Source organism: Schistocerca nitens, chromosome 8 (assembly GCF_023898315.1).
Source record: "Schistocerca nitens isolate TAMUIC-IGC-003100 chromosome 8, iqSchNite1.1, whole genome shotgun sequence".
Lineage (NCBI taxonomy): Eukaryota > Metazoa > Arthropoda > Insecta > Orthoptera > Acrididae > Schistocerca > Schistocerca nitens.
In genome coordinates, this window is record NC_064621.1 from 364001450 (window position 1) to 364027173 (window position 25724).

At 43.5% G+C, this 25724-nt stretch overlaps 1 protein-coding gene across 1 annotated transcript in view; it reads right to left on the reverse strand.

The window, feature by feature from the left end:
• Nucleotides 1–19308: 19308 nt before the first annotated feature.
• The window catches only part of LOC126199136 (lipase 3-like), a 124655-nt gene continuing 118239 nt past the window's right edge, over nt 19309–25724 (reverse strand). Inside the window, exon 9 of the mRNA XM_049935892.1 lies at nt 19309–19511. Coding sequence (XP_049791849.1) covers nt 19329–19511 — 183 coding nt within the window. The 3' untranslated portion in view covers nt 19309–19328. The remainder of the gene's footprint in view (nt 19512–25724) is intronic.

A 25724-nucleotide genomic window follows, 5' to 3' on the forward strand; every position in this document is an offset into this window, starting at 1 on the left:
CATTTTCACGCAATTTGGGTGCATAGATACTGAGAAATCAGTACCCAGAACAACCTCCTCTGGCGCTAATAACGGCCTTGATACGCCTGGGCATTGAGTCAAACAGAGCTTGGATGGCGTGTACAGGTACAGCTGCCTGTGCAGCTTCAACACGATACCACAGTTCATCACGGGTAGTGACTGGCGTATTGTGATGAGCCAGTTTCCCGGCAACCATAGACCAGACGATTTCAATTGGTGAGAGATCTGGAGAATGTGCTGGCCAGGGCAGCAGTCGAACATTTTCTGTATCCAGAAAGGCCGGTACGGGACCTGCAACATGCGGTCGTGCATTATCCTGCTGAAATGTAGGGTTTCGCAGGGATCGAATGAAGTGTAGAGCCTCGGGTCGTAAAACATCAGAAATGTAACGTCCACTGTTCACAGTGCCGTCAATGCGAACAAGAGGTGACCGAGACGTGTAACCAATGGCACCCCATCCCATCACGCCGGGTGATACGCCAGTATGGCGATGACTAATACACGCTTCCAATGTGCGTTCTCCGCGGTGTCTCCAAACACGGATGCGACCATCATGATGGTGTAAACAGAACCTGGATTCATCCGAAAAAATGACGTTTTGCCATTCGTGCACCCAGGTTCGTCGTTGAGTACACGATCGCAGGCGCTCCTGTCTGTGATGCAGCGTCAAGAGTAACCGCAGCCATGGTCTCCGAGCTGGTAGTCCATACTGCTGCAAACCTCGTCGAAGTGTTCGTGCAAATGGTTACACGAGGCATCACAACAACGTTTCACCAGGCAACACCCGTCAACTGCTGTTTGTGTATGAGAATTCGGTTGTAAACTTTCCTCATGTCAGCACGTTGTAGGTGTCGCCACCGGCGCCAACCTTGTGCGAATGCTCTGAAAAGCTAATCATTTGCATATCACAGCATCTTCTTCGTGTCGGTTAAATTTCGCGTCTGTAGCACGTCATCTTCGTGGCGTAGCAATTTTAATGGCCAGTAGTGTATATGCTCTACATCCTCGGCGAAGATCGGGTTCTGGTATTTCGTGAGCAGTCCCTTCCGTTTAGCGCGTCGTCTATCTGCGAGTGTGTCCCACTTCAAACTTTCTATGAGATTTGTAACGCTCTCGCGATGGCTAAGTACCAGTCATGAATCTTGCCGCTCTTCTTTGCACCTTCTAAATCTCTTGAATCAGACCCAACTGGTAAGGGTCCTATACAGATGATGATCTGGGCAGCAAGGTAGCGTTACTGCCCAGAATGATGTGACCATGTTGGCTGAGCAGGTTCCTCTCATGGTACGTTCCCCATTGTGTTAGAAGACGACGGGGCCATGTACATGCAGCTCTCATCGTCAGTGGCTGGTCTTCTGACCACGAGGACGAATCGTAGTTCCTCCTCTGACCACCAGAGTCACCCGATAGGAATATTATTCAGCCTTGGCAGTCTGCTTTGGAGAGGGAGGTCGCTATCCACTTCCATCATCATTTCCTGAACTTGTCGCTATTTTGCAGGAATAATGGTATAAGACTCCCTTGAAACCGCCCAGGACTCGCATTTACTCATTCCGAGGCGACTGGAAGCTGTTTTGAATGCCAACGGACTTTCACGCAGTGTTAAGCATGGTAATGCGTGATGTCCCTGATGTTTGCATGTATTTGTCCATCAAAAATGGTTCAAATGGCTCTGAGCACTATGGGACTCAACTGCTGAGGTCATTAGTCCCCTAGAACTTGGAACTAGTTAAACCTAACTAACCTAAGGACATCACAAACATCCATGCGCGAGGCAGGATTCGAACCTGCGACCGTAGCGGTCTTGCGGTTCCAGACTGCAGCGCCTTTAACCGCACGGCCACTTCGGCCGGCATTTGTCCATCACCTGTAGATGTTTGACTTCAGTAACATGTCCTGAAAATATTTCCCTCTAATACGAATTTTTCCCCGCGAGTTATTACTAATGCAATCTGTTAATAAATTTAAAGATAGCAAGTGCTTTCATAACGCAACGAAAAACGTAAGGAGAGGTTGCACGAACATCTGAAAAGAATCCAAGGCAACGATTACATTTCGTAAACTCCTAGCGTCAGTGTGAGTGTGGCGTGGCTTTCAGGTAGATCACGAGCAATGGGGATGTATGACCTCACTTTGGAAACCTAACGCCTGTGCATCAAACGAACATGCAACAAAACAGTCACGTCGAACGTAGTATGGAGCAGCACGAAGGTTGGAAGACTCGCCAATATTTATTTACATTGTGGCATATTAAGAATTCAAAATATCTCTGTTGGTGTCAGTTCTCCTTTTGACCGATAATTCCGCTGAAGGCAGAATGCATGAAATTATGTGATCTCTGATCGAATACCGTCTCAAGTATGAACACAAGAAAAGTTCAAAAACCGTGCATGTCTTAGAAGTGACTGGGAGATCAGAAATATCGAAGATGCTTTAGAGGAATTTCCGATTATTAATAAGAAATTCAGTAAGCCGTGACGAACAACAAACCACTTGTCCCAGTGTGGACCACGGGGTGTACGATTCAGCGATATATTAGAATCAGAACAAAAGGAAGTTCTGTCACTCTAGACGTCTCTGCGCAATATGAAAACAGTAGGAATGTGACGAATGTTGTACGCTAATCTCACAGATGAACAACTGAAATAGCAATACTTAGCCGCAACCTAGAACAAAATCTCTCTTTCAAAACAAAAGTTAAGTTGAGACACTACTGGAAGTATATCTGTAGTCCTGAAAGAGTTGCAAACAAAATATTATCTTGAAAGTTGGACTTCATATCTTTTTTGTTTTTCTTTGGAAAGTTGCCAACTGATTCTGCTGTTGAGCGCATACACAAACTCTGAGTCTGAGATATTATTATTGCGAGTGGTAGCGAGCGAACAGTTGTTGTTAGTATTCGGACGTAGAGGAGATATTGTTATTTCGAGTGGTAGCGTGCGAACAGTTGTTGTTAGTATTCGGACGTAGAGGAGATATTGTTAATTCGAGTGGTAGCGAGCGAACAGTTGTTGTTAGTATTCGGACGTAGAGGAGATATTGTTATTTCGAGTGGTAGCGAGTGAACAGTTGTTGGTAGTAGTCGGACGTAGAGGATATATTGTTATTGCGAGTGGTAGCGAGTGAACAGTTGTTGGTAGTAGTCGGACGTAGAGGAGATATTGTTATTGCGAGTGGTAGCGAGTGAACAGTTGTTGGTAGTAGTCGGACGTAGAGGAGATATTGTTATTGCGAGTGGTAGCGAGTGAACAGTTGTTGGTAGTAGTCGGACGTAGAGGAGATATTGTTATTGCGAGTGGTAGTGAGCGAACAGTTGTTGGTAGTAGTCGGACGTAGAGGATATATTGTTATTGCGAGTGGTAGCGAGTGAACAGTTGTTGGTAGTATTCGGACATAGAGGAGATATTGTTATTGCGAGTGGTAGCGAGCGAACAGGTGTTGGTAGTAGTCGGACGTAGAGGATATATTGTTATTGCGAGTGGTAGCGAGCGAACAGTTGTTGGTAGTAGTCGGACGTAGAGGAGATATTGTTATTGCGAGTGGTAGCGAGTGAACAGTTGTTGGTAGTAGTCGGACGTAGAGGAGATATTGTTATTGCGAGTGGTAGCGAGCGAACAGTTGTTGGTAGTAGTCGGACGTAGAGGATATATTGTTATTGCGAGTGGTAGCGAGTGAATAGTTGTTGTTGGTATTCGGACGTAGAGGAGATATTGTTATTTCGAGTGGTAGCGAGCGAACAGTTGTTGTTAGTATTCGGACGTAGAGGAGATATTGTTATTTCGTGTGGTAGCGAGTGAACAGTTGTTGGTAGTAGTCGGACGTAGAGGATATATTGTTATTGCGAGTGGTAGCGAGTGAACAGTTGTTGGTAGTAGTCGGACGTAGAGGAGATATTGTTATTGCGAGTGGTAGCGAGTGAACAGTTGTTGGTAGTAGTCGGACGTAGAGGAGATATTGTTATTGCGAGTGGTAGCGAGCGAACAGTTGTTGGTAGTAGTCGGACGTAGAGGAGATACTGTTATTGCGAGTGGTAGCGAGCGAACAGTTGTTGGTAGTAGTCGGACGTAGAGGAGATATTGTTATTTCGAGTGGTAGCGAGCGAACAGTTGTTGGTAGTAGTCGGACGTAGAGGAGATATTGTTATTGCGAGTGGTAGCGAGCGAACAGTTGTTGGTAGTAGTCGGACGTAGAGGAGATATTGTTATTGCGAGTGGTAGCGAGCGAACAGTTGTTGGTAGTAGTCGGACGTAGAGGAGATATTGTTATTGCGAGTGGTAGCGAGTGAACAGTTGTTGGTAGTATTCAGACGTAGAGGAGATATTGTTATTGCGAGTGGTAGCGAGCGAACAGTTGTTGGTAGTAGTCGGACGTAGAGGATATATTGTTATTGGAGTGGTAGCGAGTGAACAGTTGTTGGTAGTAGTCGGACGTAGAGGAGATATTGTTATTGCGAGTGTTAGCGAGCGAACAGTTGTTGGTAGTAGTCGGACGTAGAGGAGATATTGTTATTGCAAGTGGTAGCGAGTGAACAGTTGTTGGTAGTAGTCGGACGTAGAGGAGATATTGTTATTGCGAGTGGTAGCGAGCGAACGGTTGTTGGTAGTAGTCGGACGTAGAGGAGATATTGTTATTGCGAGTGGTAGTGAGCGAACAGTTGTTGGTAGTAGTCGGACGTAGAGGAGATATTGTTATTGCGAGTGGTAGCGAGTGAACAGTTGTTGGTAGTAGTCGGACGTAGAGGAGATATTGTTATTGCGAGTGGTAGCGAGTGAACAGTTGTTGGTAGTAGTCGGACGTAGAGGAGATATTGTTATTGCGAGTGGTAGCGAGCGAACAGTTGTTGGTAGTAGTCGGACGTAGAGGATATATTGTTATTGCGAGTGGTAGCGAGTGAACAGTTGTTGGTAGTAGTCGGACGTAGAGGAGATATTGTTATTGCGAGTGGTAGCGAGTGAACAGTTGTTGGTAGTATTCGGACATAGAGGAGATATTGTTATTGCGAGTGGTAGCGAGCGAACAGTTGTTGGTAGTAGTCGGACGTAGAGGATATATTGTTATTGCGAGTGGTAGCGAGCGAACAGTTGTTGGTAGTAGTCGGACGTAGAGGATATATTGTTATTGCGAGTGGTAGCGAGTGAACAGTTGTTGGTAGTAGTCGGACGTAGAGGAGATATTGTTATTGCGAGTGGTAGCGAGTGAACAGTTGTTGGTAGTAGTCGGACGTAGAGGAGATATTGTTATTGCGAGTGGTAGCGAGCGAACAGTTGTTGGTAGTAGTCGGACGTAGAGGATATATTGTTATTGCGAGTGGTAGCGAGTGAACAGTTGTTGGTAGTAGTCGGACGTAGAGGAGATATTGTTATTGCGAGTGGTAGCGAGTGAACAGTTGTTGGTAGTAGTCGGACGTAGAGGAGATATTGTTATTGCGAGGGGTAGCGAGCGAACAGTTGTTGGTAGTAGTCGGACGTAGAGGAGATATTGTTATTGCGAGTGGTAGCGAGCGAACAGTTGTTGGTAGTAGTCGGACGTAGAGGATATATTGTTATTGCGAGTGGTAGCGAGCGAACAGTTGTTGGTAGTAGTCGGACGTAGAGGAGATATTGTTATTGCGAGTGGTAGCGAGTGAACAGTTGTTGGTAGTAGTCGGACGTAGAGGATATATTGTTATTGCGAGTGGTAGCGAGTGAACAGTTGTTGGTAGTAGTCGGACGTAGAGGAGATATTGTTATTGCGAGTGGTAGCGAGTGAACAGTTGTTGGTAGTAGTCGGACGTAGAGGAGATATTGTTATTGCGAGTGGTAGCGAGCGAACAGTTGTTGGTAGTAGTCGGACGTAGAGGAGATATTGTTATTGCGAGTGGTAGCGAGTGAACAGTTGTTGGTAGTAGTCGGACGTAGAGGAGATATTGTTATTGCGAGTGGTAGCGAGCGAACGGTTGTTGGTAGTAGTCGGACGTAGAGGAGATATTGTTATTTCGAGTGGTAGAGAGTGAACGGTTGTTGGTAGTAGTCGGACGTAGAGGAGATATTGTTATTGCGAGTGGTAGCGAGTGAACGGTTGTTGGTAGTAGTCGGACGTAGAGGAGATATTGTTATTGCGAGTGGTAGCGAGTGAACGGTTGTTGGTAGTAGTCGGACGTAGAGTGGCATGGAGAGGAGCCGCAGGAGAGGTCGTAGCCTGCCCTCACCGTGCTAGTAGCACCAGAAGAGATTTTGGTATTAATCGAGGATTTTTGGAAGCTGAATTTGCGGTTGCTTGATTGCGCATTGGAGAGACATTTTAGATTTGTGTTTAAAAGTTTTATTGCCGGCTGGGGTGGCCGAGCGGTTCTAGGCGCTACAGTCTGGAAGTGCGAGACCGCTACAGCCGCAGGTTCGAATCTTGCCTCGGGCGTGCAGGTGTGTGATGTCCTTAGGTTAGTTAGGTTTAAGTAGTTCTATGTTCTAGCGGACTGATGACTTCAGAAGTTAAGTCCCATAGTGCTCAGAGCCATTTTTTTAAAGTTTTATTGATTCCTATCATTTTTTGCACTGCTTAAGGCTTGTTGACTAAACCCCTCCTGGTCTTTTAATTTCCATAAAAAATAAAAGAAAGTAATAGCTGCATCAGTAGTGCATGTGGGCTTAATTAATTTATAATGCAAATAATTTTAATTTTATGATTTAGTAGCTGTCTGTCCGATTACGAAGTCTCGTAAACGGTTGGCCCTTACTAGTATTATTACGCTATCTGACTGCATAGAACAACAACAAAGAATGAAATGGAAATTTTCCCTAACACAATTAATTAATTAAGTCCCCAGCAACTATAAAACCTACGAAACCAAAGCACAAGTGTAACTGTTCTGTGTGTGGATGTATGACTCAACGTACGCATCTGGCACGGTTCTTCTTCAATAACACAAGAAATTTTAAATATCATTTATACTGAATTAATTAAAGAAAATAAAAATACCATAATTACTCAAGAAAACCAGAATTACACTCTAATACAAGAACACAAGCCAGATGCTTTGTTGACTGAACCTGTAATGACGCATTATTTAAAACATGGAAATAATGAAAAATAAATCAAGTTTCGTTACCTTCATATATTGACCAAAATCACTCTAATCATTACAATATATCTCCACACCGACTCGCTATTACCACATCTCAACAAGAACTTTTCAGTATCACATCTCAGCAAGCACTCTCTACTAGCACATCTCAACAAACACTCTCTGCTACGAGTTCTTAACAAGCACTGACTACCACGAGCTCTCCCCAAGCACTGCCCACTACGACATCTCAATAATCACTGCCAGTGGAGGCGGCGGAACAATACTCTCTAGCGCGATCTCTGACGCTGTGGCTCAGTGTAGCCACCTTTCAGTAGTTGTGATAATGCATTGCACTCTGCACAACTCGCAGTATTTCTTTTGAATTATTTTAACACATTGCTGGATGCCATATATTTATGCAGCTGCGGCGGCAAGACGAGGTAAGTTGTCTGTTGCGTACAGGAGCATTGCAGTATAGTTGTTAGGAGACAAAAAAATCGCAGTCAGATAGACAAAAAAAATCGCAGTCATAAATAACAGAATTTATTTTTCGTGATTTATAGGTAGATTAGATTCTGTGTTTGTCCTCTATCAGTACACTATAATATAAGTTGTACGGCCACATATCAGATTTTATGATAACGATGATAAAATTTCACTAGATTGCTTTGCAGTTTTTTCAGAAAAGGTGTAGGTAACGACAATATTGTCAGTGATAGAGCTTTACACATTTCCGTACGTCTTTCACCAGGCTAATAACAATTACAATTTTTGACATGTAAAACTTTCAATGTCAAGTTGCTCTAGCATAGCCTTGACCTCACCACAATATTTTTAGTTTGCAGCATGGGAATAGCCATGGGAACGTACCTTCAAAGCAGTACATAGCGTCCAAAAGCCAGCTTCGATAAGTACGAATAAAAAGGAACAGCAAATCGTCAATAGAACCCCGGAAACAGATGAGTCTTTGTCTCCAGTACAAGAGGCCATGATGAAAGGCGGCAGTCACTCGACCTTTCATTAGCTTGTGTAATTTTCTCAATTTCAGCAGAGTGTCTATCATCTCATGGTGTTTACTCATACTTCTATCATCTCAGAGGGAAGATCGCGCTGGTAAGCGAGTTGACTGTTTTTATCTTCATATTCATTACGTTTGGCCTTCAACATCCTATGTACCTTTAACCGTTTTTCCTAAGCATGGATGATTGCTAGACTGTGTGATTGGGTATTTAATAACGAATCCATTCACATTGGTAACATAAAATAAATTTTCTTGGTTCAGCTTTGCAGCAGGGCCTGGGAAGAGCAGCTGATTTTAATTTACAGAAGCCTCCTTGAGGCGCCAGTCCGGCAGGGCAGTTACCTACTCAGGCTTTCTTAACGCATGGCCTCGCGATTGGTTCCCCCAGGCCGGTGCACGAGGCAAGCACTTGTTCAAATTTTAGGCATTGAACTCATCGAAAATTTTGAGCAAAGGAGACAGGCGTTGTTCCTCCTACATTCTGACTGGAGAAGACGTTTGATACCACTGAGAAAATCATTTTGTGGATTCGTTACTTCGCCCCCTCCAAGTTATTTTCTGTCTATGTTCACAGAAGCGAGGCAAGTTTTGTGCTGAGTAACAGTCGCTGTTCTGGTGATTATCACATGCCGCTTGTGTGCGCACTTGGACGGTGATCCTGGAAGGGAGTTAGTTCAGATTTTCGTATTTGGAATCTTCTGTAGTTTTTAAAGGCATTTGTCAGAAGCGTTATGGGTTTCTCACGAGTTATAACTTTGCCACCATTTAACGAGATTCACATGGGGCCGACTTTATTATCCGCTCACAATTCACTTCACTCATCGTGACCCCAACTACATTTCATGTTCCTTATCACTGCGAGACACAATTCAGTTTCGACGACTCAACTCTTATTAGAAAATGGCGAGTTTTGCTATCGGTTATTCTTGTGACTGTGGCGCCTTGCCACGGTTCGTGCGTGCTCCCCCCGTCGGAGGCTCGAGTCCTCCCTCGGGCGTGGGTGTGCATTGTCCTTAGCGTAAGTTAGTTTACGTTAGATTAAGTAGTGTGTAAGCCTAGGGAGCGATGACCTCAGCGGTTTGGTCTCATAGGAACTTACAACCACCACCTTTGAATCTTTGTGTGTAAGAATATGAGCGTCCTTGTTACGTTCCTTAGTAAACCTAATTCGTGTTAAAATGTGATGTTTAATATAGTGACAAACAGTTTCCCGTTACGGAAACATTGTGTTGGGATTTTATACGTATTAAATGTTACTGAAGGCGACAAGTACGCCCCATTTTGTAAATAAACAACAGTTTCGAATCAACTTAGTTCAAAAATGTTCAAATGTGCGCGAAATCTTATGGGACTTAATTTCTAGGGTCATCAGTCCATAAGCTTACACACTACTTAACCTAAACTATCCTAAGGACAAACACACACACCCTTGCCCGAGGAAGGACTCGAACCTCCGCCGGGACCAGCCGCACACTCCATGACAGCAGCGCCTTAGACCGCTTTTCTTTTCTTTTTTTTTAACTCAGTTTTTTTATTACAGAGGCCAGCTAGCTCTCTGACCGAACACGCTGAGCTACCGTGCCAGCATTTTTTAAATATCATTTTGTTCGTTTTCGGTCGTTGCATCTGCTCGTGGCGGACGTCGCAAGACTCCCGTTTCACTTCGTTGGTGATGCATTAACTCAGTTTTTTTTTATTACAGGGGGCAGCCAACCCTCTGATCGAACTCGCTGAGTTACCGTGCCGGCTATCTCATTTTGTTCGCTTTTGTTCGTTACATCTGCTCGGGGCGGACATCGTAAGACATCCGTTTAAGTTCGTTGTTGATCCATTAACTCAGTTATTTTTTTTATTACAGAGGGCAGCAAACCCTCTGACCGAATTTCTTTCTTTACTGAAATAATGCAGTTTCTATGTCTCATAAGTTCATCGAAATTTCTGTGTCGAAACCACATTTTGTGTGTGTTTTAGGAGAGGTCGTAGTTTTATCTGTGGTTAGTATGTGTGTGTGTGTGTGTGTGTGTGTGTGTGTGTGTGTGTGTGTGTGTGTGTGAAATAGTCGATATCTACGATAAGTTACCAAGGGATATAAGACTTCTTTTTAAATCCGTCCGAGATTTGTCGGTTGATACTCTAAGCAGTTTGATATGCGTAGTCGTATTAGACTCAAAAGTAATTTGACATGTGTAGTGAAAGATGTATTAGTGTGCCGTGCAATGAATATAAAGGAGGATATGAGTGTTTTGCTAATGGAGGCTGGGCACTTAAGTTATTGTGTGGCATAAACATTGCCCTCGAGCTTTCAGATGTGCCGGCAACTCTGCACAAAAAGGACCACACAGGAGGAGGCAGCCTTAACATGGTTAACAAATGGTTCAAATGGCTCTGAGCACTATGGGACTTAACATCTGAAGTCATCAGTCCCCTAGAATTTAGAACTACTTAAACCTAACTAACCTAAGGACATCACACACGTCCATGTCCGAGACAAGATTCGAACCTGCGACCATAGCGGTCGCGCGGTTCCGGACTGAAGCGCCTAGAACCGCTCGGCCACACCGGCCGGCAACATGGTTAACAGTCGGCCCACGTTGGCAGTTCAGGTGGTGTGTAGTGCTTCTGAACCTGCCGGTAAGGAAACTGTGCCAGAAGCAGGCACACCTTCTGCAACCGGATTTGATTTTCTTACGTTCCAAAATCTTGTGTTACGGCAATTTCAGCCTCTAGAACAGAGGTCTGAGACACACAACGTTGATTTAAATGAGTTAAGAACTGTGTTACGATCAGAGGTTCAAGCACAGAGTAAGGAATTAGGTCAAAGGATTGAGACTCACAACATCAAAATTGACGAATATATAGAAGAAAATAAATGAGAAAATGCGAGAAGTACGAACCAAATTACGCACAATTATACAATGGCACAAAGAGGCGATCAATAAAACAAATAAAGTGGAGGCAATCCAAACTAAAATAAGTGAGGCTGTAGAAAGAGATAGAAGGAGTGTTAGAAGGAGAGTTAGTCGCAAGGAGCAGCCAGTCGATCCGTCACAGCAAAGTGAGCTCGTCAGTAAAGTTACAAAAGGACAAATGACACTGCTGCAGAATGACTTTGGACAAGTCCTGCAAAATGATGAGGTTATGAAGCAATGAAACATGACAGTAAATGAGGTGTCAATGTAAAACAAGTGACCACATCCATGGAGTATTTGCCGTTGTATGCAGGAGGATCGGACCGATCTTGCACTTTCATGGTAGGAGACACAACTGAGATTCAGTCACTGCAGAACTTTAAACAGGCGCCAGTAGAGATTAATAACAGGAAACAGGAAGAATTGCATGTGTTTCAGTGGGCCACGGACCAACAACAGCCGGCCGGAGTGGCCGAGCGGTTCTAGGCGCTACAGTCTGGAACCGCGCAACCGCTACGGTCGCAGGTTCGAATCCTGCCTCGGGCATGGATGTGTGTGTTGTCCTTAGGTTAGTTAGGTTTAAGTAGTTCTAAGTTTTAGGGGACTGATGACCTCAGAAGTTAAGTCCCATAGTGCTCAGAGCCATTTGAACCATTTTGAACCAACAACAGACTACTGACGTAATGATAATAATACTGAAGGTCGGCCTGGAACAAAAGGATCAAGAAATGAAGAGGAAGAATTTGAGACGTAATGACATATCTATGTCAGCTCTGAGGAGCTCCAGCACAGAATAAAACAGACAATGAGGCCACCACAATCAATTTCGGTATGGACGAGGTACGTCGTTTTTATGTCCTTACGATAGTACGCCCTTTTCCCTGACCCGACAACTTTTGCACATACGGTTATGCGGCTGACGGAATTTTATGATACACTGACAGTGTCTTGGAACCATCTCCTAAAAATGAATTTTGCATGTGGGTCCTAACGTGACGAGTCGCTCACAAGGGTGTGTGTTTTCGCGAATCACTGTCAGACACATGAGGACTTTATGTGCGCATTTTTGTTTGAGTAGTACGTAACACTGTGTAAGAATGAGCATCCTAATTTTAGAGCTATACAGCGAATCAAACTTACTTACCTTGACAGACTACTTCAAAGAAATGATTAAAAGGAATCGATACCTTGATGTGCCATATGATCCATCAGAACACTTCCAGATATGAAACTTGCTGATAGATTAAAACTGTGTGCCGGACCGAACTCGAACTCGGGACCTTTGTCTTTCGCCAGCAAGTGCTCTACCGACTGAGCTACCAAAGTATGACCCGTACTCAGAGCTTTACTTCAGCCAGTACCTCGCCTCCTAGCTTCCAAACTCTACAGAAGCTCTCACGCGAACCTTGCAAGACTAACGCTCTTGGAAGAAAGGATATCTCTGAGATTTGGTTCAGCCACAGACGGTGGATGTGATCACTGGGCTGTGTACGAACGATGTGCAAGCATTCCAGTCCTTGCTCCAGCAGCTGAGGTGCAATAGCGTCAGTGAGGCAAGAGTGCCTGCCCCATCCCAGGATAACGTTACATATATATAACATCGTTTGTTAGAACAAAGGGGTTGACAACGACGTCACTGACAACAAAGGAATGGGAACAGGTGGCATCGTAATAACCAGACAGTTTGATGGTCCCCTCATAGTAGTAATAATGGGAGACAAGAGGCTGCCACGTATGGTAATCAAATGGCTCTGAGCACTATGGGACTCAACTGCTGTGGTCATATGTCCCCTAGAACTTAGAACTACTTAAACCTAACTAACCTAAAGACATCACACACATCCATGCCCGAGGCAGGATTCGAACCTGCGACCGTAGCAGCCGCGCGGTTGTATGGTAATCGAGAGAGGCACAATGCACTTATATAAACCGTGCAAGTGTGTGCTGCAGATTCAAAGAATAACAGCCTGAGTATGAGCAAGGGTAACAGTAGAGACTTACTAGAAAATAGTAGGCCTGATAGTATTACACAAAGCGAGAAGCTATCCAGCATCCTGTATACTACTTTGAGTAACTGAGAGAAATTATTCTGAGAGAGGGGAAGTCCTAGAAATTCCAGGCTACCCTGCACTTAGCGTAAGGGTTAGTGATAGAGAAATCTACTTTAACCTCGGCACCTGTAGTCTAGTGTTAGCCATGAGCGCCAAGGAGTCATTAATGGTTTATCACATGGAGCAACCGGGATGGCAGTTGTGCTGGTCTTGAAGAACAAGCGGCGTATGGATAAATTTAGAGAAGTAGTTAAGTTCCCACCCACCGGGAGAGAAAGGTACAAAGAGATCATGTGGATGGATGTCGGCTGAAAGTATTAGAAGGGCTGCAATAAGAAGGATAGTGAACCGGAAAGGAAAACCTCAAAACGTACACCTGGACATGAGGACAAGGTAGGCTACTTATTAAGGCTCATCGATTCTCAGACAAGAGAAAGGTCCTCTGAAATAAGTTTCATGATGTTTATTATGATCTATTATGGGTGCACAGAGTGCTTCACCAAAACTGGATTGAGATAGAATGTTCACACAGAGAGGGATCTAGTGGGATTCATCATATTTTAAGAAACTTGAAGAGTTGATCTATACATGAGGATCTGATAGGCTATCGTTTCAATTAACTTCAGCAGACTTTGCCAGAACCGTTATGGGTTTGTCACAAGTCATAATTTTGCCACCATTTAACTAGATTCTAATGGAACTGCTTTGTTCCCTACCCACTGACAAATCACACGGCTAATCAGGATACCGATTAAATTTCGTGTTTCTTTCCGCTGTGAGTCAAAAGCTAGTTTCGATGACTCAACCCCAGCTAGAAAATGGTGAGTTTTGCCTTTGATTATTTTCTGAATATTTGAAACTTTGTGTGTGGGCACATGAGCGTCCATGTTGCATTCCTTAGCTAACTTAATCCTCATTAAATAATGATGGTTAATATAATGACAAACAGCTTCCCCTTATGAAAGCATACGTGTTAAATTTTACTGAAATCAAGGAGTATGCTCCACTTTGTAAACAAATGACAATTTGGTGTTAACTTAGTCCATTGCCAATATGGCACCACAGTCCTGTAGTCATTAGCCTCATGTACGCTGTTAGAGAAACATACGAAGAAGCATTCAGTAAAGTTCAATTCCTGACCGGTTGAATTCAAGTCCGAATTTCTGTCGCGCAGTTTCTTTTTGATAGAACGTAGGACGAAATTCAATTAATGATTGTGAGGCTGCAGATGACTTGTCATTTAGTGGAAGTTAGAGAACGATAAGCTCTGTTGTGTTCAATAGGAAGCTCGTCGCAACGGAGAATTACAGGGTGTTTCAAAAATGACCGGTATATTTGAAACGGCAATAAAAACTAAACGAGCAGCGATAGAAATACACCGTTTGTTGCAATATGCTTGGGACAACAGTACATTTTCAGGCGGACAAACTTTCGAAATTACAGTAGTTACAATTTTCAACAACAGATGGCGCTGCAAGTGATGTGAAAGATATAGAAGACAACGCAGTCTGTGGGTGCGCCATTCTGTACGTCGTCTTTCTGCTGTAAGCGTGTGCTGTTCACAACGTGCAAGTGTGCTGTAGACAACATGGTTTATTCCTTAGAACAGAGGATTTTTCTGGTGTTGGAATTCCACCGCCTAGAACACAGTGTTGTTGCAACAAGACGAAGTTTTCAACGGAGGTTTAATGTAACCAAAGGACCGAAAAGCGATACAATAAAGGATCTGTTTGAAAAATTTCAACGGACTGGGGACGTGACGGATGAACGTGCTGGAAAGGTAGGGCGACCGCGTACGGCAACCACAGAGGGCAACGCGCAGCTAGTGCAGCAGGTGATCCAACAGCGGCCTCGGGTTTCCGTTCGCCGTGTTGCAGCTGCGGTCCAAATGACGCCAACGTCCACGTATCGTCTCATGCGCCAGAGTTTACACCTCTATCCATACAAAATTCAAACGCGGCAACCCCTCAGCGCCGCTACCATTGCTGCACGAGAGACATTCGCTAACGATATAGTGCACAGGATTGATGACGGCGATATGCATGTGGGCAGCATTTGGTTTACTGACGAAGCTTATTTTTAACTGGACGGCTTCGTCAATAAACAGAACTGGCGCATATGGGGAACCGAAAAGCCCCATGTTGCAGTCCCATCGTCCCTGCATCCTCAAAAAGTACTGGTCTGGGCCGCCATTTCTTCCAAAGGAATCATTGGCCCATTTTTCAGATCCGAAACGATTACTGCATCACGGTATCTGGACATTCTTCGTGAATTTGTGGCGGTACAAACTGCCTTAGACGACACTGCGAACACCTCGTGGTTTATGCAAGATGGTGCCCGGCCACATCGCACGGTCGACGTCTTTAATTTCCTGAATGAATATTTCGATGATCGTGTGATTGCTTTGGGCTATCCGAAACATAAAGGAGGCGGCGTGGATTGGCCTCCCTATTCGCCAGACATGAACCCCTGTAACTTCTTTCTGTGGTGACACTTGAAAGACCAGGTGTACCGCCAGAATCCAGAAACAATTGAACAGCTGAAGCAGTACATCTCATCTGCATGTGAAGCCATTCCGCCAGACACGTTGTCAACGGTTTCGGGTAATTTCATTCAGAGACTACGCCATATTATTGCTACGCATGGTGGATGTGTGGAAAATATCGTACTGTAGAGTTTCCCAGACCGCAGCGCCATCTGTTGTTGAAAATTGCAACTACTGTAATTTCGAAAGTTTGTCTGCCTGAAAATGTACTGTTGTCCCAAGCATATTGCAACAAACGGTGTATTTCTATTGCTGCTCGTTTAGTTTTTATTGCCGTTTCAAATATACCGGTCATTTTTGAAACACCCTGTACAAGCTATGTGGCAAGAGTGCGTCCTACCGAGGAACAAATGGTCAATATTTATGAAAGCAGAAGTAACAAAGTACAAAATGCCACGATTCTTTTAGTAGAGTATTTATTCAGATTTCATGCTTTGCTGAAATGATGTTGCCATCTTCGGATCGTATGCACTACATTTCAAAACGTCTCGTCCACGTCTACAATAATTTTTGTCACATAACAAATAGACATTCCAAGAAATGCAAGGCGTAGTACCCTGATCAGTCAACACACTGTTACCATCGACCTACTATCGATATAAACCCGTCCATTCGTTAGCAGCATCACCTGTCGAGGAATGACTGCTAGTCAGACACACGCACGGAGCATGTACTATGAGTGTGCGTGCTGTCCGTGTGTAGAATGGGGAAGGCGCGCGAGATATCTGAATTTGGCCGAGGACACGATGGTCCGGAGGTTCGGCACAAGCATTTCGGAAACTGCACGACTTGTCGGGTGGTGGAGGAGTGCTGTGGTGAGTGTCTTCAACACGTGGCGAAACCAAGAAGAAACCACGTCCAGACATCGTTTGGTTGGGTGTATACCTCTCATTACAGATGTCAGACGTCGTAGGCTGGGCAGACTGGTAAAAGAGGACAGGCAGAGGACTGTGACAGAACGAACACCAGACTTTAATGCTGGGCAGAGTACAAGTGTGTCTGAACACACAGTGCACCGAACACTCCTGACGATGGACTACCTCAGCAGACGACCCATGTGTGTGCGAATATTAACACCACTACATCGGCACCACGTGACCATCGGCACTGGACGTTGGCGCAGTGGCGTAGCGTTGCGCGATCAGATGAATCCCGATACTTTGTTCACGCCGATGGGAGGACGCAAACCCGTTGTCTACCAGGGGAAGAGCTCGTTGACATCTGTACTGCGGGGCGGAGACAAGGTGTCGGCGGCTCCATTATGCTCTGAGGAACACTCACATGGGCATCGACGGTTGCAGCGGAACTCGTGCAAGCCACCATGATGGCCAAGGTGTATCTTACGCTGGCTGCAGACTACGTATACCTACTTCGTGACGATCATGTTTCCCGATGGCAGAGGCGTTTTTCGACAAGTTAATGTGCCATGTCACAAGGTGAGGAGTGTGATGGAGTGGTTCGAGGAACACGGTGGCGAATTCCATTTGATGTTCTCGCCCCACAAGTCACCAGATCTGAACCCGATCGAACACGTCTGGGATTTGATGGCACTTTGCGTCAGAGCTCAAATCTCCCCTCCCCGGAATTCACGAGATTAGGTGACTTGTATGTGTAGATTCGTTGCCAACTCTCCCCCCCCCCCCCACCGGCTTATCATGGCCACAGTGCTTCCATGCCGCGACGCGTCGCTGCTGTTATCAGTGCCAAAGGTGGGCAATCCGGTTGTTAGGTAGGTGGCCATAATGTCCTGGTTGACCAGTGCAATACCGGCATGTCAAAGCCAAATCAACTGTTACATACAACATCACATACAGTGCACTGAATATACAGCATGAAAACTTTCTTTAAAGTCATTTGGGAAGGGTCTGTTCCTGCATTGCAGCCGTTCACAACAATTAAACCGTATAGCTCACAAGGGAACCTCCCCATCGCACCCCCCACAGATTTAATTACAAGCTGGCACAGTGGATAGGCCTTGAAAAACTGAACACAGATCAATCGAGAAAACAGGAAGAAGTTGTGTGGAACTATGAAAAAAATAAGCAAAATATACAAACTGATTAGTCCATGCGTAAGATAGGCTGCACAAAGGGCAATGTAAGCTCTGAAGCGCCGTGGTCCTGTGGTTAGCGTGAGCAGCTGTGAAACGAAAGGTCTTTGGTTCAAGCCTCCCTCGTGTGAAAAATTTTTTATTTTCAGACTATTATCAAAGTTAAGGCACTCAAACATAATCAACTTCGCTCTCCAAAATTCCAGGACATGTTCAGATTTGCTTGGACACATGCAGGATTTGACGGTCTACACACGGAAAATTTTGAAAACGTTAGAAACATATGTTTTGACAGAGCACAGGGAAAACTGTGCGACTGAGAAACTGTTGCAGTCATTTGTTGCAGTTCATGTGACAAACTCTTATGTTTTCATCACTTTTTTGGGAGTGATTATTACATCCACAAGAAAACCTAAATCGGCAAGGTAGAAGAATCTTTTTACCCATTCGCCAAGTGTACAAGTTAGATGGGTCGACAACATATTCCCGTCAGGTGACGCGCATGCCGTCACCAGTGTCGTATAGAATATATCAGACGTGTTGTCCTTTGGAGGAATCGGTTGACGTATGACCTTGCGAGCAAATGTTTTCGGTACCCACTGGAGAGGCACGTCATTTCGTCTACTAATCGCACGGTTTTGCGGTGCGGTGGCAAAACACAGACACTAAACTTATTACAGTGAACAGAGACGTCAATGAACGAACGGACGGATCATAACTTTGCGAGAATAAAGAAAGTAAAATTTTCGCTCGATGGAAGACTTGAACCAAGGACCTCTACCTCCAGAGCCGCTCACGCTAACCACGGGACCAGGGCGCTCCTGAGACCAGCATATCCTTAATGTTGCTTATGTTGCGCATGGACTACTCAGTTCGTATATTTTGCTTATTTTTTTCGTAGTTCCACACAACTTCTTCTTGTTTTCTCGATTGATCTGTGTCCAGTTTTTCAAGGCCTATCCACTGTGCCAACTTATAACTAAATCTGAAGGGGGTGCGATGGGGAGGTTCCCTTGTCAGTAGGTGAGTGCAGACTAAGCGGCTGCCCCTTTGGAACAGAGCGGTGGGCTCGCCCATCGCTGAGAACGAGCGTGTGTTTCTGTGTAACTCATCCACTGCAGCTGTTAACTAATCTAAAACGTTTTTCGTTATTTCGTCCAGTCAGTGTCACACTCCAAGTCCAAAAATTCAGGGTTCAAGCCCCAGTAACTGTAGCACCTAATCTCTCATTTATCACTTCATCACAATTTGCAATTAGTTTTTAATGTGAGAAAGTATGTACAGTTGTTTAGGGCCCACGTTAAAACCTCGGTCCCCTGATAGATGGCAAGCTAAGCCATTTCACAGATCTAGGAAGGCTAGAGCATTTTACGTCCGAAGGGACGATGCCTAATAAAATACTGTGCTGCACAAGCCACCCTCAAGACGGGAGTTGCTTAATACTTATTGTCATCAAGTAATCACGTATTTTTAACCACAAATTCATAGTTTTCTTTTGTAATTGCTTCTTCTCAGACCATAAATAGCGTGAGAGGAATTATTTTTAACTAACATCTGTAAAAGGACAACAATGGAATGTTAGCAATTTTCTTAATAAGTACCACAGCGTACGAAGGATGTTTTATTTAAATAATATAAATACATTTTTGTCATTTTTATTTTGACTCGTCCCCCAACAAGGAGACGTCGTTACGATCCCCTGGTTTTGTTAAAAGGGTGGTGCAAGAAAGGCGTCATTTGTTCGAATATCTTGTCGTAGACGAGCTCCCTAGCATGGATTCCCCAAATGAAATCCAGATGCGACCACTCGTCCATATCTACGCGAAATAGTCCGATGGGGTTCTTCAGCTCCTTATATGCTTTCTTCACATCCTGCAAAATAAAAATACAGTTATAGTGTTGTTTCGTAAGGCAATGATTAAGCGCGGAATTAAAATGATAAATTCTGAATATAGAACAAATGAGCAAATATAGCAGTTCTGCATAAGCCTCTGTTTATCGATCTTAATGGATTGGTGTATTGTGGAATAATAATTTTATCGACATTTAGATCTACAAGAAAATTGTCCTTTGCTATTTAATATGAAGCAGGTTTGTAGAGCGAATTACATTGTTTCCTTATATGAGGTTCACTTTTACCAATAATTCATCCGTCATGTTACTGATAACGGTGGGAACAGCATCAGAGATCATGACTTGTAATGGAGACAGTAACACTTCAATTGATTCATATGCATAGCCGCATCTTTTCCAATATTGTAACACATAATTTCATAGTTTGTATGTATCTTTTAGATTAGTAGCATTTTACGTGCTTTTGAGTAGAAATAAAGAGTAACAGTTTATTTTTCTCTTTTCGTATTTGCGATCGTTAGTATACAGTGAGTTAACTTTGTAGTACAGCTTCACGTCACCGAAAACTTCAGTGACGCCTTACCTACTTGATTCGCTGAGCCTTTACAAATAGTAAACAATCATACAGATGTAACTGTAGAGCGGGAAGGAGACAAACATCGCTGTTCATAATGTGTGTATGTATCTCCACCTTGAGGAGTGTGACCGAGGGTCACTATCTTGTCCCACTTTTCCTCTTCATTAGATGGTTCCTTTGAAAGGGCACGGCCGATTTCCTTCCCAGTCCTTCCCTAACACGAGCTTGCACTCCGTCTCTAATGACCTCGTTGTCGACGGGACGTTAAACACTAACCACCACCACCACCTCTTCATTTCACGAATGACGTGCAGAAAATTATTACTATCGGCACTGCTCCGTACGAACTCTTCTTACTCTAATTATCTCGGCTCGATCATATCGCGAGGCGAATGTGGAAGTAATACATTACCCTCTCTCATTAATGTGAGCACATGTCAAAAGCCTGAATAGCCATCTGTTGCATTTCGGACCGCTGCGTGATTTTTACGAAGAGTGTCACTGAGGATTTGGAAGCTACCGACGGAGTTGTGGAACCATGCCGCCCCCAGTGCCCTGGGCAGCTTCGCTAGGTTTCTCTGATGAGGATTCATGCTACGTGCAGCACGATCGAGGTGGTCCCACATATTCGCGATTGGGTTTTAATCCGTGGAGTCTGGCGACCAAGGGAGTACGGTAAACGCATCCTGGCGCTCTTCGAACCACCCAGGTAAGACATCGTCCACTAATTGGTTTACGTCTTCATGGACTCGAGGACGAAATTCGTCACTAAGTTCTTGGAGACAAACAAAAATTGTGGGTAGTAGTTTTCTGGAATGTATTAATCCGTGTCAGTTGTGATGATAAAATCTATTTTTAATAAGATTTGGAATCATTATATTTATCGCTGTCGCCTTGAATTACGAGTTACCTACTGCTTCTAGACCTAACGTACTTACACAAAGTACTAAGTGCAATTAAGATGTCAAAATTCAGTTAGAGATTATTGTGCCCTTAGTGATGTCCCAGGTAACAAGCAAACACTATGTTCTAACTTATACATTTCGCATTTATTTACATCCCTGTATTTTGTATTCTTATTTCTCATTAAACTTCTCTTCATCAACAGGTAAATGTAAATATGACTGTCGAAAGTTACAAATTACAAGCAATATTGCATGGATATGTGTATACAAGGCTGTATCATAAATTCCTGATTATTATTTCACGTCATTCGGTTGATTTTTAAAGATGTTTTCTCTTCAGTCCCACGACTATTCTTATCCCAACGACTACACTTATTCCAAACAGTGAGATTATTTAAAAATATAAAAGTCCTACAGTTTCGCAAGGGTCCCCTGGTGAATTAATAAAAGAGGAAGGAAACTATGCTAACACTAATAAATTAAAAACTTAATAATTCATTATTCGTATACAATAAATATAGAATCTAGCTGATCTGCTGCCTACGTCCACATAATATGCCTTTATGTGCTTGTAGCCCTCGAAAGCGGACAAATTAACACGAAAAACTGAGTTTTTCAACCTCAGTTCTGATTAATCGTAATGCTCAAATAGTGGTAAGATACGTCATTTTTGAGCATAGTTTCAAAAAATTAGAATCTGTAGGAGAATACTGGTAATTTGTTGTAAAATTCAACCACTTATAACATTTCGAGAAAAGGTGTGAACGGATTAAGTTTTCTTTTATTTGCCTATTTAATTTAATATCTTGCTTCTTTGTGGAATCTTCAAACTGAGAGAGTCAACATTAATTGTGAGGTGGAAAGAGCCTCCTCTTGAGTGTCAATGTTGCCATTGTCTTTGCTGTGCCGATCGCTGTCTCCCGTTGAGCGCATCAGTCAGGTGTCCGACCGCGCCAGGCGCCGTTCCTCGCGATGTCTCCGCGATATCTGTTTGCGCGTCTGCATCTCCATATCCTAATGAGGATTATGTGATGGTTAGCTGGCATTCATTATGTCATTTACATTTTCCTTTACAAATTATTGTTTCCATAACGTTGCTCAACCCAGATTAGGTACTAACATCTTCTTACTCAACAGCTTCGGATATGTCATAGACAACAGAATCCACTACATCGGAAGTCATGTTTCAAAATTTGTATTCTTTGCATCGTTACTGTCCTTTCAGTTTCTAGCAGTTTGTTGAGGAGCTTCACCTGCACCATCTTTTTCAGTTGTCCATACGACAGGCTTTTCTCTTGCTGTGCTACTAAGTAGTTAAAGCGAATATATTTGTCTATAGATTTGACATGCACATTTAATAAATTTACAAGCTGTTCCTTCTTTGTTTTTCTCCTTCGACATTTATTTCCTTCTTTACTGTGTTAAGACTGGAGACGTTGTATCGTATTTGTAGTTCGAACTGAGTGAAATCCGTAATTGGCGCTCGGGACCTCGCATCGCAAATTTTCGCTCGAGCAATCTTCAGTAGTGGAATATCATACGAGTCCTCTTTGTGAGTAATCATGCATAAATTCAGTATCTTTCTTTGGAGCCAACAGACTTCACTGCGCATAAATCGCCTTAAGGCGTAACTGTAGTACAGTAGTACACATCGAAACATACATAGAGACCTGCTGCCTATCATCTGCTAAACACCATACACTTATGAACCAAAACATAATGACCACCTGCTTAATAGGTTGTTTGTCCGTCTTTGGAACGAAGTACATCACTGATTCTGCGCATCAGGGATCCGACAGTTCGTTGCTAGGTTAGTGGAGGTACGTGGCATTAGATGTCTCCGCACAGGTCATGTAATTCGCGTAAATAACGCTGATATGTGACTACAGGGTTATAAACACAAAGTCAAATAGGGGTAATGCAGAAGTAGGTTTAATAATGAATAGGAAAATAGGAATGAGGGTAAGCTACTACAAACAGCACAGTGAACGCATTATTGTGGCCAAGATAGATACGAAGCCCACACCTACTACAGTAGTACAAGTTTATATGCCAACTAGCTCTGCAGATGACGAAGAAATTGAAGAAATGTATGATGAAATAAAATAAATTATTCAGATAGTGAAGGGAGACGGGAATTTAATAGTCATGGGTGACTGGAATTCGACTGTAGGAAAAGGGAGAGAAGGAAACGTAGTAGGTAATATGGATTGGGGCTAATAAATGAAAGAGGAAGCCGTCTGGTAGAATTTTGCACAGAGCACAACTTAATCATAGCTAACAATTGGTTTAAGAATCATGAAAGAAGGTTGTATACATGGAAGAACCCAGGAGATACTAAAAGGTATCAGACAGATTATATAATGGTAAGACAGAGATTTAGGAACCAGGTTTCAAATTGTAAGACATTTCCAGGGGCAGATGTGGACTCTGACCACAATCTATTGGTTATGACCTGTAGATTAAAACTGAAGAAACTGCAAAAAGGTGGGAATTTAAGGAGATGGGACCTGGATAAACTGAAAGAACCAGAGGTTGTACAGAGTTTCAGGGAGAGCATAAGGGAACAATTGACAGGAATGGGGGAAAGAAATACAGTAGAAGAAGAATGGGTAGCTTTGAAGGATGAAGTAGTGAAGGCAGCAGAGGATCAAATAGGTAAAAAGACGAGGGCTAGTAGAAATCCTTGGGTAACAGAAGAAATATTGAATTTAATTGATGAAAGGAGAAAATATAAAAATGCAGTAAATGAAGCAGGCAAAAAGGAATACAAACGTCTCAAAAATGAGATCGACAGGAAGCGCAAAATGGCAAAGCAGGGATGGCTAGAGGACAAATGTAAGGATGTAGAGGCTTATCTTACTAGGGGTAAGATAGATACTGCCTACTGGAAAATTAAAGAGACCTTTGGAGATAAGAGAACCACTTGTATGAACATCAAGAGCTCAGATGGAAACCCAGTTCTAAGCAAAGAAGGGAAAGCAGAAAGGTGGAAGGAGTATATAGAGGGTCTATACAAGGGCGATGTACTTGAGGACAATATTATGGAAATGGAAGAGGATGTAGATGAAGATGAAATGGGAGATACGATACTGCGTGAAGAGTTTGACAGAGCACTGAAAGATCTGAATCGAGACAAGGCCCCCGGAGTAGACAACATTCCATTGGAACTACTGGCGGCCTTGGGAGAGCCAGTCCTGACAAAACTCTACCATCTGGTGAGCAAGATGTATGAAACAGGCGAAATACCCTCAGACTTCAAGAAGAATATAATAATTCCAATCCCAAAGAAAGCAGGTGTTGACAGATGTGAAAATTACCGAACTATCAGATTAATAAGCCACAGCTGCAAAATACTAACGCGAATTCTTTACAGACGAATGGAAAAACTAGTAGAAGCCGACCTCGGGGAAGATCAGTTTAGATTCCGTAGAAATACTGGAACACGTCAGGCAATACTGACCTTACGACTTATCTTAGAAGAAAGATTAAGGAAAGGCAAACCTACATTTCTAGCATTTGTAGACTTAGAGAAAGCTTTTGACAATGTTAACTGGAATACTCTCTTTCAAATTCTAAAGGTGGCAGGGGTAAAATACAGGGAGCGAAAGGCTATTTTACAATTTGTACAGAAACCAGATGGCAGTTATAAGAGTCGAGGGACATGAAAGGGAAGCAGTGGTTGGGAAGGGAGTAAGACAGGCTTGTAGCCTCTCCCCGATGTTATTCAATCTGTATATTGAGCAAGCAGTAAAGGAAACAAAAGAAAAATTCGGAGTAGGTATTAAAATCCATGGAGAAGAAATAAAAACTTGGAGGTTTGCCGATGACATTGTAATTCTGTCAGAGACAGCAAAGGACTTGGAAGAGCAGTTGAACGGAATGGATGGTGTCTTGAAGGGAGGATATAAGATGAACATCAACAAAAGCAAAACGAGGATAATGGAATGTAGTCGAATTAAGTCGGGTGATGTTGAGGGTATTAGATTAGGAAATGAGACACTTAAAGTAGTAAAGGAGTTTTGCTATTTGGGGAGCAAAATAACTGATGATGGTCGAAGTAGAGAGGATATAAAATGTAGACTGGCAATGGCAAGGAAAGCGTTTCTGAAGAAGAGAAATCTGTTAACATCGAGTATAGATTTAAGTGTCAGGAAGTCGTTTCTGAAAGTATTTGTATGGAGTGTAGCCATGTATGGAAGTGAAACATGGACGGTAAATAGTTTGGACAAGGAGAGAATAGAAGCTTTCGAAATGTGGTGCTACAGAAGAATGCTGAAGATTATGGTTCAAATGGTTCAAATGGCTCTGAGCACTATGGGACTCAACTGCTGAGGTCATTAGTCCCCTAGAACTTAGAACTAGTTAAACCTAACTAACCTAAGGACATCACACACATCCATGCCCGAGGCAGGATTCGAACCTGCGACCGTAGCGGTCTCGCGGTTCCAGACTGCAGCGCCAGAACCGCGCGGCCACTTCGGCCGGCTGCTGAAGATTAGATGGGTAGATAACTAATGAGGAGGTACTGAATAGGATTGGGGAGAAGAGGAGTTTGTGGTACAACTTGACAAGAAGAAGGGATCGGTTGGTAGGACATGTTCTGAGGCATCAAGGGATCACCAGTTTAGTATTGGAGGGCAGCGTGGAGGGTAAAAATCGTAGGGGGAGACCAAGAGATGAATACACTAAGCAGATTCAGAAGGATGTAGGTTGCAGTAGGTACTGGGAGATGAAGAAGCTTGCACA